The following is a 16,340-nucleotide window of genomic DNA, read 5'->3' as shown; positions in this document are numbered from 1 at the left end:
ATCTCCACCATCTCTGCTTGTGTCTGTCAGATCATTTCAACTGAATCCTGTTACGTGTCATGAAGTGTTCTGGTTCCCCATGTATTGCTGCGCTCCCGCTCTGTCCGTGCAAGGCCATCAACGGTTTCATTCCGCCAACCTTAAATATTGCTTTAGTTTAAATATATGAAATGTTGTTATATTTCATCATGTTCAGTCTATTATCAAGCAGCTTCTTGAGGTCTCACTCCGAGATGCTTTAAGCACTATTAATCTATTGTGATGTTTTTTGATCAACATGTTTTCCAACATGATTTTTCTTCAATAGAATTTCTTTTCTTTCATGCTCCGGAGCTCTTTTCATTGACCCTGAAACTTCACTTCATTAGTGCGTGTTTGTAGAAAGTGCTGTAAAGGATAAAGCGGTGATCATATGTGACATCAGTGTAATGAAGTTTATTAAAGCGCTGGTGTCGAACAGCCCAGCATCAATTAACACGCTGCACCTTCATTGTTATTTTATCACCTGTACTTTCTCCTTTCACACCTTCAGCACAGCAGCACAAATCATCAGACGCATTAATAACAATGTGATAATGAGCCACAATCTCTCTCTCTCCTGAAGGATCCTCAGGCTAAAAATACACATCAGAGATGCAGGAAAAAAGCATCTAAGGGTCACATCCTCCGGCTGCTGCTGCTAACTCAAGCTCTGCTCCTGTGTGTCAATTAAAACACACAGTCCATCAGCACACGTAAGAAAGATTACCGCTGTAAATCTACGGCCCTGACATTCATCAGAGTCAATGCAACTGTTGTGACATTATTTCACTGCTAAAGAGTTCATGGGTTCAGTTCTACACAAACTTTCTTCTTCAGAACACTGAACCCCATTGCATGACCACAAAACCACTGAGACATTTCTCAAAATATCTTTGTTTGTGTTCCACGTATGCAGATGCATGAAATACACACTAAATTGGTTATTGGTCAATAGGGATTCGTGAGCCGGATAGAAACCTACTATAATCGTTTTTTATTTGATTTGGAATTTTAATTTAGTTTTTGACTTAAAATATATTTTTTTATGAGGAAGAAATGTGCAGCATTTGAGAAATAATCAAAGGGCAGTAGTCCTTTTGCAATTAGTCTCCACTCATTTTGTAAAAATAAACTGCAAATGAACCGTAGCGTATCATGATATCAGTATTGCGTGAATACATCCCTATTAGTCAAGATTACCTCCAAAACTGCACAAATTTGAACCAAGCACATAAAGAATAAAGAGCTGAATGTTTATTAAACGTGCGATCATGCTAATTCTTTCCTCTCCGTACAGAAATCAGCATTTTGCGAGATGTGCTGCGGAAACAACAGATCAACAAAAGCGGCGTTGCTGGGGGGAGGATCAGTCACATCCATTTCCATAATGGCACGAGTTCCTCGCGATTCTCCGCTCCTGGGTTCACTTGTCAACTTTGATGAATCTTCAGCATCTGCCCAGACCGCTCCGAATTACCGGGACGGGTGGTGGGGGGGGTTCCCGCTTTCAAATGACAGATCAATCACCGCATCATTTACCTGCGAGCGTTATCTGGCGAAGGGAGAACCCCATCCGTCTACGCCACTGCCGCACTCGCGCATCACGCAGACGTGAACGACAAATCGTCATTGGCATTTGGGTTACGAGCCATCAGCCGCCATCAGACCTTCTGCTCCGATCGTACGGGACGGGGCGGAGAGATGCTTCAAACGGCCGAGAGAGGTTTCAGGGTGTCATAAAAGGCAGAGATTTGGTGGATTTGAATATCAAACGGCGGCGCGGGAGGCAAGAGCCCTTCGCTATTCTAATATTGAAAGTGTAGAACAGGTGCGCGCTGATCAATTATTAAGAGACTTCGCTCAGGTGATCCAGGAGGAGATCTGGGAAATATGATTTACATAAAATTAACAGTTCAAACGCAAGAGTTCACACAGCAGTCAAACTTGTTAATTGACTGTCAATGACGCGTCCCTGAATATACAACACAACTACATTATTCATCGTCTCGCGTGACACGGACGACAGGCCAATTTGCATGAGCGTCCAAAATCTGATCAACAACCACAATGCCGCATGCATTTTTAATCCAGTCGAGAGAGAGACTATTAATATTCATAGGGGTCAGAAAACTGAGCTTTTCATTTAACTCCTCACAACCAACCAAGAGTTTTAAAAAACACAACTTTAAGACCCTCACATTACAAGAAACACATTTCCCTTACGCCCTTTACAATCGGTTTGTTTCTACCACACTGAAGAACGCTTTTCCTGTTTCAGGTGATTATTAAAACTAATAAAACACAGATCAAATGTTTTAATGTTTTCTTATCAATAAAGCAAAATAAGTTTAAACACTAAAAAAAACAAATGCAAATAAACCTGTATAGAAACATCAAAATAATGAAATGGAAAAGCAACTAAATATTTAATTAAAATGATCACAAAACCTATTGAATTATTACACTTTTACTTTGACATTATTTCTCTACTACGACATGTTCAGCGTGTGTGTACATTTTCTCATTTTAGCAGAGAACAAGAAGTGACCTGAAACTTTTAAATCTCCAAATCATGAAGTTATTTTCAGACATTTTTAAATGAAGAAAACCTACAAATGACAGGAAGGTTTTCATGAATGACTCGCACACATGAGAATATAACAGGGAGTGATGCTGAACGTGTAATAGCAGCTCTCTATAGCAAACACTTGATGATGCGCAGCAGAAGGTCACGGAGCTGAAGAGGTCATTTCACAACAGCTGCTCAGCATTTTAATCGTGTGTGTCACTAAAATCTCTGCGCTACAAAACTCTTATTTGTGTTTGTGTTTTGGCAGCGACTCTGTTATTTCTGACAGCAGACGGGCCGCACGGCCGCTGGGTAAAGTGACCCGCTATTGACAAACACTTCTTCAGGTCAAGGTCGCGACGGCTCACAGCATCATCACCACACAAATCTTCAGGAAATATTGATCGGATTCAAGCATCTGCACACACCCCTCGCTGGATTCTCATTCATTGTGAGATTTCTAAACTCAATCTCAGATGTTTCTATTAAAACTGCTTAGAGGAGAAATAAGAAGAGAATCAGATGAAACACATGAAGAGTCTTGAGGTGTAAATGACTGAGAGGTGAAGTCATCTGGATGTGATGAGAAATGTTTGAGTTCATATTGAGATCTTCACTGATATTGACGTCTGATCGCAGACATTGTTGATCTCTTCTCAAGCTCTCATGACATTTCTGACTACATCTGAGACGCGGATGAGCCGAAAGTCTCCATTTAATGTCATTGATATCTACGAGAAGTCATTGTGATATTAAGGAGATGTCATGTGTGATTGGTCATTTCTCTGGTGGGTGATGGAAACCCTTGAAGAAGGTTTAACATGATTCCACACAAACTCTTGAGCTCAGACTCGATCACATCTCAATCGCTGTGTGTGTGTGTGTGTGTTGATGTTTGACACTGGTTGGTGTTTATATCGCACACATGAGGATGATGAGAGATGAGCCGGCGCTGATATACGCCCTGAGGAAACGCTTATTCTCCGACACCAAACGCCCGAGAGAACCTCGTCAGCCCCGCTCGTGCCGAAGTCCTATTGATGTCTCTCGTCTGTATTTTCATTGGCTCGTGCCGCAGCATCACACGCCCGACTGTCACAGGACATCAGCGTTACTTCCACAGAGATATAAATAGCTGCGCAAAATTCACAAAGGAAAAGCAAACGCGGAGTCTTTTAACTGGCACCTTCAAAAGACGAAATCAAATATGCAATAACAGTGCAGACGGTCAGATGCACAGGAGCTGGTGTCCGTCAGTGAGGGCCATGACGTCGGCCCCTCCTTCCCGAAGATTCCCGGCTGTCTGATCCGGCATGCCCACAAACGCCCGCATGAGCACCGCTGTCAACTCCGCTTTTGTCAACTCCGTGCTGCTTTTCCTCCGTATCTATCGGCTGTTTGGAGCGGAGGCAAGGTCATATTACCCACAATGCAACACACCAAACAAAAACTGCCATATTTGTCGCATATCACATTTGACTATGACAACATTGGGTGTACCGTTACTATCAGATGATACAGTAAATGTTCAACCATCGTCCCAATCTGGAAGACTCAGAAGTGCCGTTTGAAGACGAGAGAGGGGGGGGGGGGTTGGTGTTGGTGAGAGGAGAAATGGGCCTGTCGCCCGATTCTTTGACAAATTGGTTGTGAGGCATTTTCGACTGATGCACATACCGCAAAAATCATGTCTGCCGCCGTTCCCCCATGACCTGCCCGCGGGACACCACGAGCCCACGCGCGTGTCACTCGATCAAACGTGATCTTTCCAGGACAATGCAAATGATGACAAATTCCATCATACCGCATTATGCGCTTTCCCGCTAATCTCCCTAATTCGACAGAATCGGAAGGTTTGGCCGTTTCGGCCGAGGGGCGAGATGTCGGACTCAATGATGCTACGGCCTTCAACTGCTCCAGCCGTCTCTCTTCCTTTAAACACTGTAAGATCCACTCAACTAAACACAGATGCCGTCCAGACGATGTGTCGTGATGGTTTTGGTTCTCAGACGATGTTTTGTGGTGGTTGTGGTTTCCTCCACGCGGCCAGCAGCGTGTCAAACCGTGTCACATCACGCGAGCGGCATAATAAGCCACTGCAAGATAAAATCCCATCCGGCCGGACACACACAGAGGACAGACCCGCAGCACAGCGCTTACAGTGACCTGCAGCACATTACCAACTGCACTGCATCACACGCACACACACACGCACACACACACGCACACACACACACACACACACACACACACACACACACACACACACACACACACACACACACACACGCACACACACACACACACACACACAGAGGACAGACCCGCAGCACAGCGCTTACAGTGACCTGCAGCACATTACCAACTGCACTGCATCACACGCACACACACACGCACACACACACGCACACACACACACACACACACACACACACACACACACACACACACACACGCACACACACACACACACAGAGGACAGACCCGCAGCACAGCGCTTACAGTGACCTGCAGCACATTACACACACACACACACACACACACACACACACACACACGGCAGAGCTGCAGTTTGTGTGAGCGCTCAACAGAGGGCAGTGTGACTTCATGAACAACACAAAACTCTTTCTCTCTCTCTCTCTCTCTCTCTCTCTCTCTCTCTCTCTCTCTCATGCACTGCAGTTGTGATCGAAGTGAAGTGAATATCAGCTCTGCTCATCCGCAGAAAATCACAAAAATAACTCAACACTAGAAGAAATGAAGTTCACGGTCAAAGCCATAAATCTAAATCAAACTCTTTTGCTCTACACATGACTGCTTCATATTTGCTTGAATATTCTTTGAAAAAACAACAAGACGTCTGTTTTATCTGTTGGAGACGCATTCGCACAGAATAGATCTGTATATATATATATATATATATATATATATGCATTAATATTTGACACTACAAATAACTCAAACTTAATAATTTTTTCTCAAGCGGACAAATGAGTGTTTTAACAAACTGAAACCCCCAAATCTGAGGAAGTACATTTCATTTTGCATTAATGATAAATCATATATTTTAAGATTGACTTAATAATGAAATACATATTCCTATTGTTGTAATATTTAAAGAGTTTTGTTCCAAAATAAGATAACGGTTTTAATTATAATTGTTTTATTCCAATTTATATCAATCAAACTGCAGTTGGTTGCTTTTGATTTAAGCTCAAATAATACAGCTAACTTACACAATAAAACAGAATAAAAACATGATAACATAAAACAAAACATGACTTATCTGATTTTGGAACCAAACTCTTCATTTATAAATAATAGTGGTATTTGTTGTCTTGTCTGCAGATTTAAAAACAACAATTATTATTAATGTCATAATTATGATATTGTTACTAAATGATTTTTTACAATACAAAACTAGCATTACAATAATGAGAATCCAGTCTGAGAAAACAAGAATTACATTTGTGAGAATAAGGACATTTATAATGACATGAATGGAATTTAAACAGTTTGCCACAAAAATAAAGTTGCAATACAATGAGGCTTAAAAACCGACTTTGTTCTTCATAAAAATCGAATTTCTCTCTCTGTGTTTTGGGGATGAAATGTGCCAGAAGATTCCCAAGCACACGGCTGAAAATGGTTGCGTATTACAGAGATCTGTGGACAGACCCAAACACCGTCTGATGTGAAATGAGGACCAAACACTTCATGAGAAATTCATGACAACACAAGTGAGGAAAAGTCAATGGAACATAAATGTTAATATCCTTTCAAATTCCCTTTAGTGACGTATGTCTGGCTGAAGCTATGTGATGTTTAGTTTAATTCACGAGGTTCATCGTGTGTCTCTCTCTAATGTAGCGCTCTTCTCTTCTCTTTCTCTGGCTCGTCTGGTGTATTTTCCTCTTTCTGTGTGATGGTGGTGTTGTCAGTGTCTGTCCCGTCAAACGCTACCGTACAGGAACAGAGCCCTCGTTACCATAGCAATAGAACGGCCCTGCGCCTCTCCTCCTCCTCGAGACGATGATTACGCCGGACAAGCACTCGCTGGCTTCTCTTCTTTTCAAATATAAGCTTTTATTATTCCACTTTTTCAAGAACACAGTAACTGACCGTCTCATATACAAGTTAAAATGACCTTCCCTCTTCTATAAGCAGATGTACACATGTGAGAAAACCTCAGTGTGCTTCTGATGGTCTGATCTCAGCACATTTAACAGAACTGTTCAGATAAAGCTCTGGAAAAAAAGAGATCGCTCGTGTTGCTTTTTAATCATTAATCATCGTCTATTTCAGCGCAGTCTCTGTTGAATATCAACAAAACATAAATATAAAGTCACACAGCAAATATCCATTTTCCTTCATTCAATACCTCAGTTATGTGTCGTGTAGGAATGAATAGAAATGTGTTTTATTTGCAGCATTCAAGGTCTAAACACTGCACAGCATTTTGATATTTTTACTTGTTTGTCTGTTTTTTTCTTGAATTTGCTATACATACAGTATATATGAAGAGTGTATTTCTAAATAGAGAATTGAAATGATATTTTTCAAACATCATGTTTTTTATTATTATCATCATGTATTTATTGTGTTAGTCAGCTGTATTTTTGGAGTTATTATGGCTCAAAACAAAACAACTGCAGTTTATTGATATTAATTGAAATGCACAATAAAAAAACATCATTTTTGTAAAATAAACGTAATATCTTTTTGTTGAAATAAAACTCTACACACATCTGACGTATTTGGAATCTGAGAGAAATGTTGCCAGTAGTTCAGAGAATAGAACATTAGCAATCGCTTGTCCTAAACACAAAGGTGTGAAAATAAAGGGAATAAACTCATTTAGGAGTGGTCTCTTTTCTCCAGAGCACATGAGAAGCACGAGACTGAAAACAGAAGATGAGAGAAGGACGAGAGGAAGAGCGGCGTTGACCTCAGACACAGAGATCTTCAGACGTACGGCCGTCACACAGCAACAACACAGGATGAGGTGTCAGGACGAGAACATTCATGAAGAGACGCGAGCGCCGGCGCGGGACACGCAAACAAAATTCACTCTGACAGATCCAGTTCATCCACTATCATCTCCCAGTACAAACATCTAACACGTGCTGATGATGTCACAGCAGGTCACATGACCACCTCAGAAAACAGGACCTGATTCCACCCGTCACAAATGAAACGCGTGGAGAAATCAGACGATCACCTGCCATCAGCGATCCTGAGATCAGACGGTTATCAGAACTGGTACGGGAGGTTTCTCAAGGTTAAATATATTTCAAATAAGAACACGATTTTGTGGGCACGATACACAATTATAATGTGTTATATATTTGTACCAAAACCACTGGTCACGCAGATTCAAGTCTGGTCGGCTTGTGATATCATTTATAAATCATTCAAATTTGCATTTAAAAACCTACACACTCTTAATATCACTCTTATCAATGGTAATGTATACATATTTGTTTCGTATTTCACTGCAAAATTGTAGAAAGCATTATCATTATTGTATAATTCCTATGTGTAAATACAAATGGAAATAATTAAATGATGAAATATAATAAGCTTCTGTGCCTTTACTTATTACAGATTGTAAAGTGAAAGTATGCAGTCACAGAAAGTATGTTTAGTTCTGTCATGTGAATGAATGTGAGAGCAGGTCGATGAGTAGACGGCAGATTTTTCTCCAGCTCATTGTCTCTGGTAAGTGATCTGGGTGTGTTTATTGGAGCCGATGGCATCCGTGCGTTGTTGGAGAGCTCCTCTGGCCTCCGGCACATCATATTACCGGGGCATTATTTCACGCCTGCGTGCCTCTTTTATCAACCGCTCCTCAAGTAATGTTAATAGACTAGAAAATTGAGACATTTATGAAGTATAGGCGGTGTTTATGAAAAAATCCATAAAATATGACAAGGGCTCGGCGAGATAAAAGAGGCGTTTTAATAGATTACGGCAAAGAGAGATGACGGCGGGCGCCTCCTCCAAACATCCGGCTGTTTTCTGCCACTCGTCGAGTTGCGATACAAACACTGTAATGAATGTGAACGCACGGCACCTCCTGCCTTCATCATCTTCATCCCATTCAACATCGCCAGACTTCAGAACGTATGCCGTGTCATACATCTCCGTCCCTGGAGCTCAAGAGAGTCCAAATGCATACACACGTAAAGATATAACGTTTCATTGGTCAAACTCTGAAACCGCACATGAGCTTTACATGAGGATTACGAGCATGTGTTGGGCTCTGATGACACTCACACGTCTATTGATTTGAGAATCTTCTAACAGGCTCATTGTTTTAACAGATTTAACACGCTTAAGCAGATTACCCGAGCGCTCCTGCAGCGGCGGTCTTTCTGACACTAATTGTGGGCGTCAGATTGCGGTTTTTACCATCTCCAAAATCCAATGCAAATCCAATTGGCGGGCCACTGGAGGCTGGTAGAGAATAAAGCGTCCCTCCCGACGGCGTGTTCAGGAGTGGGTGTATTCCCAAAACTGGGACTAACACGACTACATCTTTCCCGCGGATGTTAAATTGGATTATTTAAGCGTGTTTCTCGTGGCGCGAGGTCTCAGCGCTCCGTTCCCGGCGCGTGCCGAGGTCTTTCAGGGGTTTGTGGATTCTATTATGCCGATGTGACGCCTGCAGTTCTCAGTCGGGATTTTAGGCAACACGCGATTCACAACTCACGCTGTTTACTACCGCTTCAGTTAATTGTGGGTCAATTCCAGCCATCTGCCAACATAATCATCGGTTATGAGAGAAAATAGATTTTTCCTCTTCACTTCTCTCGGTTATGTGTACGGCTGCGGGAGAAAGTGTCAAATATTCATGCTAGAAATGTCCGCACCTCAATATTTAGCGTTGAAATAAAGTCCTGATGATGCCATTTGCATGAATGTTCCTCAGAGGAAGAAATGAAGCAGACGTATAGTGGAATATATCTTAAGGCCGATTACAGGCTCATTACAGATATCTGCACTATTATGCTAAACGTGACCTCCGCGCCCAACTTAATAAAGACTGAAAGAGACACATCGCGTCTGATGCTTAATTTCATCTAAATGATGCTGGAATGTGTTCACAGCCTGAAGCTACAGAAACACAAACACAAAGGTTAACCAATTTCCCCAAATCAAAGCCGATAAGAATCCTTCACATTACCAAACTACATGTAGAACACAAAGACTGTCCTCATTATAACTCCGTGAGAGAAATACCAGACACTTGATAGGAATAAAGCACGTTGTTCTTTTTGATCAGTAAAAGAACATTTCTTTGTTACACTTATTCATTTAGAAAATTATCTTATTTAAAGCAACTACAAATAATTGTATATATATATGAAATATAATAAACACACTATACAAAGCTAGGTGTGCAAGTCCTGAAGCTTGGCGACGGCAGAAAATGAGACGTTTACTTCATGAATAATGATAACAGAGTTAAACAGAGGCGAGGGATTTAGGGATTTCACTCATTTCTGATGACAGACAAATCTATTCCCTGCACATTTATGAAATATACAGGACGAAATCTATTGAAAGTCTGTTTAAATTTGCTGCATTTTTGGCATTATTGTAAAGCAACAAATGTTAAAGTAACAGGGTTGAAGATTTAACTGACGGTCCGGACGAGCTGCTTTATACTGTAGGTACTGATAAACTTATATTTATTATACAGAGAATTCAAATAATGCAGAATAACTCTTGTAACAGGGTGGACGTGTCAAGTTTGAGGCTTTTGTGCTTCCCGGCATTGCAAAAAAAATCCAATAATGTCTGATCTGATAGAGATAATAATGCTGTTTTGACCAGGGATGTGTTAATAATGGAGGTCTTTTACATGCAGTGATCTTCAGCAGGACGGGACGGAGGATCAGGGGATTCTGGCAAAAATGAATATGCCATGTGACCGAGCAAAGAATCCCAGATTATTCCCGTTGAAGATGTCTGAACGGTACACACACAGATAAACAGGAAACATCATCAGCGGTGGATTGTCATTACTGGCGTGCGGCGGGGGGTGACGCGGGCACAGTGGGGGGGTAATTATATCAGTATGGGAAACTGTCTACACTTTTCCAGTTGAGCAAATGTAAGATGGCGGCGCGGCTGTCAGGCATGATGTGATTCAGGCGACGCGCTGCACGTGACTGAAATGTGGAATTATATCACACACACACACACTGCGAGGCGTTTCAACACACATTTACATCAAGTGAAATCATGCTGGATATTAACATGCTGTGCTCATGACCATCTCATGGACCAAAATCTATTTCATGACACCTGCCAAACGTGGAGGAGTTGAGAAAAATCTCTGAAACTGAACTTCATCCAGCGGATCAGTGTGAAAAACAAATCATTCTTACGTTTCCGTGTAAATCATGCGTTCCATACTTGCATTATAGTAAAAGTATGGTAACCTTGTTTTTCGGTGTAATGATTAGTAAGATAATTTTGAAGACACAAAAGTAAACAGCATCTCCTCTTCAGATAGGAATGGTGTGTGTGGTGTCGTACCCGCACGGCCTGACTGTAGGGGCCGATGTTTGCCGGAGCCCAGTGAGACAGACCCTGAACGTGAAGAACATCTCTCCGGTGAAATATCTCCTCGTCCTCACAGACCGCCGTCCGGTGGTGAAGCAGAACGTCCACCCTGAGAAACTGCTGGACGGGGAGAGGGATCTGAACGCAGACCCTGAATCAGACCACATGACGGGAGTCAAACACTGATTTTATATTTGAAGTGACGGATGAGGTGAGAGACGTACAGACCTCGCCGGTGGATTGTGATTGAAGAAGCTGCAGTACACAGAGTTGATCAGACTGAAGTTCTTCAGATCGCTGACGTACAAATGAACCAGAACAACATCATCCAACAGCAAACCTCTCGCCTCCACTTCACCTGCAGCGCAACACAACAATTCATCAGACGCTGTGTCAAAATAAAACCAGAGTCAACCCTGTTACGCTTACTCGGTCTCAGCGGATCTCTTCTCTTCGAAAATAATAATAAAACCTGATTCTATACAACCTTGTACATTTATTTACAGTCTGGATCCTTCAGTTCTGCCTCAAGAACAATACTGTATGTACAAATAATGATTTAAATTGGTTTAATTCTATAAATCACACTGTTATCTGAACACATTTTTATTTCTGTGATGAATCAAATCAATATTTCATTAGTTCATATATAATATAATATTCAGTTACGTGATGTGTTGTATTAAAGTAACAGAGCACAGAAATGTCTCTGGAGAATGAGAAACTTTCACTCGGCCTCTAAGGTAAAGATTTGCTTTCCTTCAACAGTTCAACATTCATGAAAGACGTCTGAAGTGTACACACACACACACACAGTGTGGAAATGATTTCAGAATCTCACACGCCATCAAGTTTGTTTCTTCTTTCGGCCTCTCGTGTGTCAGCGTTCTCCCGCACAAAGAGCCGGTTATTAAATATTAACTTGTTTAATATTGTCTCAGGCTGTTTCGTCAACTAAGACGAGAAACATTAAATATGCTTTTCATCTCCAGCCGCATTCGCTCTCTTTCCCTCTCAAGTATGTGTTTTTCTCTTCGCTCTTTAAAAGTCCTGCGGGCCCTGAAAACAGCCACACAGCGCGCTCGACCGTCTTTTCTTGAAGTGGCGTTTTTTTATTCTCCGGCTGTAATCTGAAGTCCTGAACGCAGGATAAGACGCGCTTGCCTCACGCTCTGTCCGAACTCTTAAAAGCGCATTTTACCATCACAGAGATGAAAGCGTGTTTGGAACAAAGGCGCTTGATGAAGTGAACCCTGAAGAAACGGCTTGGTGTTTGTGATTCTTCATTAGCTCTCCCCTCCCGGCTCACACACACGCTGATATGAGATGTGTAGTCGTACCTTGCAGAAGTGTGAGAACGTGTCGGGTTTGATTCTGGACGTCTGCGTGTCGGTCGGTCAGTCCTGTTATCCACTGATAACCCGCTGCACTCCTCTGTGACACTGAACACTGTCCACCGTCTGGAACACAACACAATTCATAAGAAAATAAATGAGGATATTCATATGATTGTTTTAATAATATCATGGAGTGCTTTTTGACTTCATGCGTGTGTCTGAAGCCGTATAACATAATACTGAATATCTCAAATACATATGATATTCTCTAGAGTTTCAGTCTCAACTGTAAATGTTATTTCAAGACCACACCTGTGCTTATATATGGACTATCTGGTGATCATTATCATTAATGTTATTGGTTGCATATAAAATGAACACAGAAGCCCACAACATTCATGACGTGATTGCGAAGAAGTTCTTGTATGAGATGCCAATAACATCTGATATACTGAAGCGATAAGGGCAAGAGAGCTGTTTGTGTAAAAGCGTCATTAAACATGTTTAAGGAAAATATGATCTCAGGTGAGACTCTGACCCGTCTCCTCCTCGAAACGGCTCTCTGTGTTAGACGGACAATCTTCTAGGACGTCTGGATCTTCTCCAGCAGATTTCAGCTCCTCCATCAGTCCGTCAATGGTGTTTTGGCAAGGACATTTACAGAGAGCCATCGGCCGGCCGTCAGAGTCCTGCGGCACACGACAAACACACAGAACACTGACATCACCCAATCCATCGATAAACCCCTCACACCTGAGGAACACGGCTCGGATTAACACTTCACAGATCTGTCATCTGCTGTTGGCCGTATGATAATTACATTCATTATACTCCAGAGGAAGAGCGTTAATTCAGGACGGACTCCCCCACCATCCCTCTGCCCACCGGAGCTCATGTCAGATGACATCAGTCAGTGTGACGGAGACTTCTCATGACTGAAGGACTTTCCGTCTCAGGCCATGTGTTTTTATAGCGCAACACGCACACACACACTCACATACATACACAGACACACACAGAGACACACACACACACACACACAGACGCACACAGACATACACAGACGAACACAGACGAACACACACAGACGCACACACACACACGCACACACAGGCGCACACACACACACAGACACACACACACAGACACTCTCTCGCTTCTTCTGTAAATAAACTCTTCTTCAGAGAATCATCATTATCCAGTAAATTCATGGGATCAGGGTCCGTGAGACTTTTGTCTCGCTGAAGGAGGAATTGCAAACACCTGTCACAGCAGCAGTACCGTGATTGGCTGAGGAGAGCTGATCTCACCTGACGTTTGACCTCAGTGTGCATCTGTGTGAAGCGCAGGTAACCCACCGGAGCAAACGCATCAGCCGAGTGGATGACGGTTTCCATGGAGTCGCTGTAACGGTGACATCATCAGGAGAGGGATCACGACCAACCTTCAAACACGCGTGTGTGTCAGATACTCACATGACGATCTTCTTCTTGAAGAGAGGACAGTCCGTGGTGAAGCTCTCGTACTCGCCGCCTTCACCACAGATATGAACTCCATACTTCTGTGAAAGCTGACAGACACAAACACTATAATCCCTGTCACATCACCACTGAACTGACAACATCAAGACATCTACATGAGAGGAAGGATAACTTTGATTTAATGTTCACTTTAATATGTTAATACGTTCACACTGTAACAGAATATTGTTGTACACATTAACAGGTGTGATCATTACTATAGTGCACTGTTACTTACTTCAGTTTAGTACACTACATGTGATTTTACTGTACAGTACAGACTGACTGACCTCTTGCAGACAGGACTCCATCTGACCCAGTGACTTTCCCAAATGTTGCTCTGGATCCAGTCCTGACAGACACAACACAAGACGTTCTGATCAAACTGCTCTGAAATGACTCTTGACGTTCCGTTGGAAATGCACAATGGTGGTGATGAATGAATGAGGGTCATGTGACCATCACGCACTGACACCTGGATGTGATCCGTCTCTTGATATAAACAGGCCTTTGTTTTCCTCTTCCATAAACAAAACGTTATGATTTGAATGCTGGGAGAACTCAGAGGAGCCGCTACTACAGGACATCCAATCAAACAATGAGACAGAAATAAACAAACCAAAACTCTCTCTCTCTTCATGTGCCATAAAACATACCCACTTCATAAACAACAAACTGTGTATTTAGTTTATAAATGAAGTTTGCAATAACTGAAACCAAGCTACCAAAATGTATGACTTGAAAGAAAATTTACATTTATAATAAGCATAATAAAAATATTTAATATATGCGTAAAAATCTACAATAATTATTTTGAAAAGAATCAAGGCAGAAGAAGCAACAGGGTTGCACATTACATGATAAACATTTTTCCAATTCATTTCCATCTTACAAAACGTGTTACATACAATGAGATAACTTACTTTCCAAAAGTGAGGTGATTTCCTGGCATTAATTACATTTAGATTTTATATTTACATAAAAAAATAATTGGCATTTGTACCTTTATTGTTGAGTTTTAAAAGTGCTGTATATTCCCCACCCTTCCTAAAACAACATTTGACAAAATCTTGTCTGCACATTCCAGATCTGTAAGGACGTTAAGCAACACTCATCACTCACTTCACGTCAAACCACTACAAGCAGCATAACCCAAAGCCATATTTCTGTCCTGACTGCTGTCTACTTTAACAGTCAAGCATTGTGTGGTGAAAGGCATGTTTTTTCCAGCCTAACCTCAGAGGTCAGGGTCCTAACCACAAGCCCTGAGGGAATGCTGAACTCTACACCGCGTGTTTTCAGAGAAGCGCGCCAGAACGGTGAGATCTGCAGGGGATCAATGTAGCCTGGCAGTGGAGAGCAAGAGCGGGCCTAGTACTCGCCCCTGGGGAGCGCCGCTCATAATTAGTGTGAGAATATCTAATCTCCTTCTCTCATGTTAACCCCACACAAAGGTAACAGAGAGAACGTCATTAAAATTCAATCACATTTAAATATCCTTTTAATAAGTCATGCTGTTTTAACAAATTATAATGGCTGACTTTAAACTGCTAAGAGGACGGCTGTTTTATAAAACAGTGTTTATTTGAAAGACTTGAGCACTCATTGATATGCAAGCGTACGAGGGACAAACTTTCAGGTTTCCTGTGAGGTGAAGGGCCTTGATCCACTTGATACTGAGATACAGATGACCCGGTAATCTGAGGTAACGCATTAACGTGTATCTCATCAACTGCACTGCTGCACAACATGTCACAAGCAATACCCTTATGCTTATAATGAAATATGGTGAATTCTGTGAATTTCTAGGCAAAGGACAAATGGAAGCACTGGATTGTTTCTGGCAGTAGAGCAGCTCCAGAAATGATCGACTCTTTGAGCAGAGTACTTACTGAAATTAGGGGGTGGATTAAGACAAAGCATCTATGATGAAATTTTCGTTTCAAAGACCGCAGAACGTGACAGCTCAGAAAATGCTGAACTTCTGAAGCAGCGCACGCAGCACACCTAGACTCTGTGTCCCATTCTGACCCGAAGAGTCTTTTGACGATGGTCGACAGGTCCGTCCTCGCCTCTCATTTACATGATTTGCACGACGTTCATTTCTCTGAACCTATTTTACAACCTGACCTGAAGATAATGACCTCAGCCCCTTACGGCACATTAAACAGCAATAAGGCCAGTCCAAGCGCCATTCATCTGCTGAGCGTCTGTTCTCGCTGCCCTTTACACAAGCAGAGTGCTTCTCAAGCCCAAAGGAACCATAAACCTGCAAAAAGTCTTTAACTCATTATTATCCTATAAAACACAGATTTA

At 42.0% G+C, this 16,340-nt stretch overlaps 1 protein-coding gene across 3 annotated transcripts in view; it reads right to left on the bottom strand.

The window, feature by feature from the left end:
• Nucleotides 1-16,340, bottom strand: part of dph6 (diphthamine biosynthesis 6) — a 35,794-nt gene that overhangs the window by 9,887 nt on the left and 9,567 nt on the right. For all 3 annotated transcript variants that reach the window (XR_013786817.1, XM_079459145.1, XM_079459146.1), the window contains exons 6-12: nt 14,315-14,376; nt 13,980-14,074; nt 13,815-13,908; nt 13,043-13,193; nt 12,508-12,627; nt 11,396-11,525; nt 11,141-11,318 (exon numbers count right to left, since the gene is read on the bottom strand). Coding sequence is in view for 2 of the 3 variants with exons in the window: in XM_079459145.1 (XP_079315271.1) it covers nt 11,141-11,318; nt 11,396-11,525; nt 12,508-12,627; nt 13,043-13,193; nt 13,815-13,908; nt 13,980-14,074; nt 14,315-14,376 (830 nt within the window). In the remaining variant the exon portion in view is untranslated. The remainder of the gene's footprint in view (nt 1-11,140; nt 11,319-11,395; nt 11,526-12,507; nt 12,628-13,042; nt 13,194-13,814; nt 13,909-13,979; nt 14,075-14,314; nt 14,377-16,340) is intronic.

Source organism: Barbatula barbatula, assembly GCF_947034865.1.
Source record: "Barbatula barbatula genome assembly, chromosome: 6".
Taxonomy (NCBI): Eukaryota; Metazoa; Chordata; class Actinopteri; order Cypriniformes; family Nemacheilidae; genus Barbatula; species Barbatula barbatula.
The sequence above is the reverse complement of the archived record's forward strand: the minus strand, read 5'-3'. Positions and strand labels throughout refer to the sequence as shown.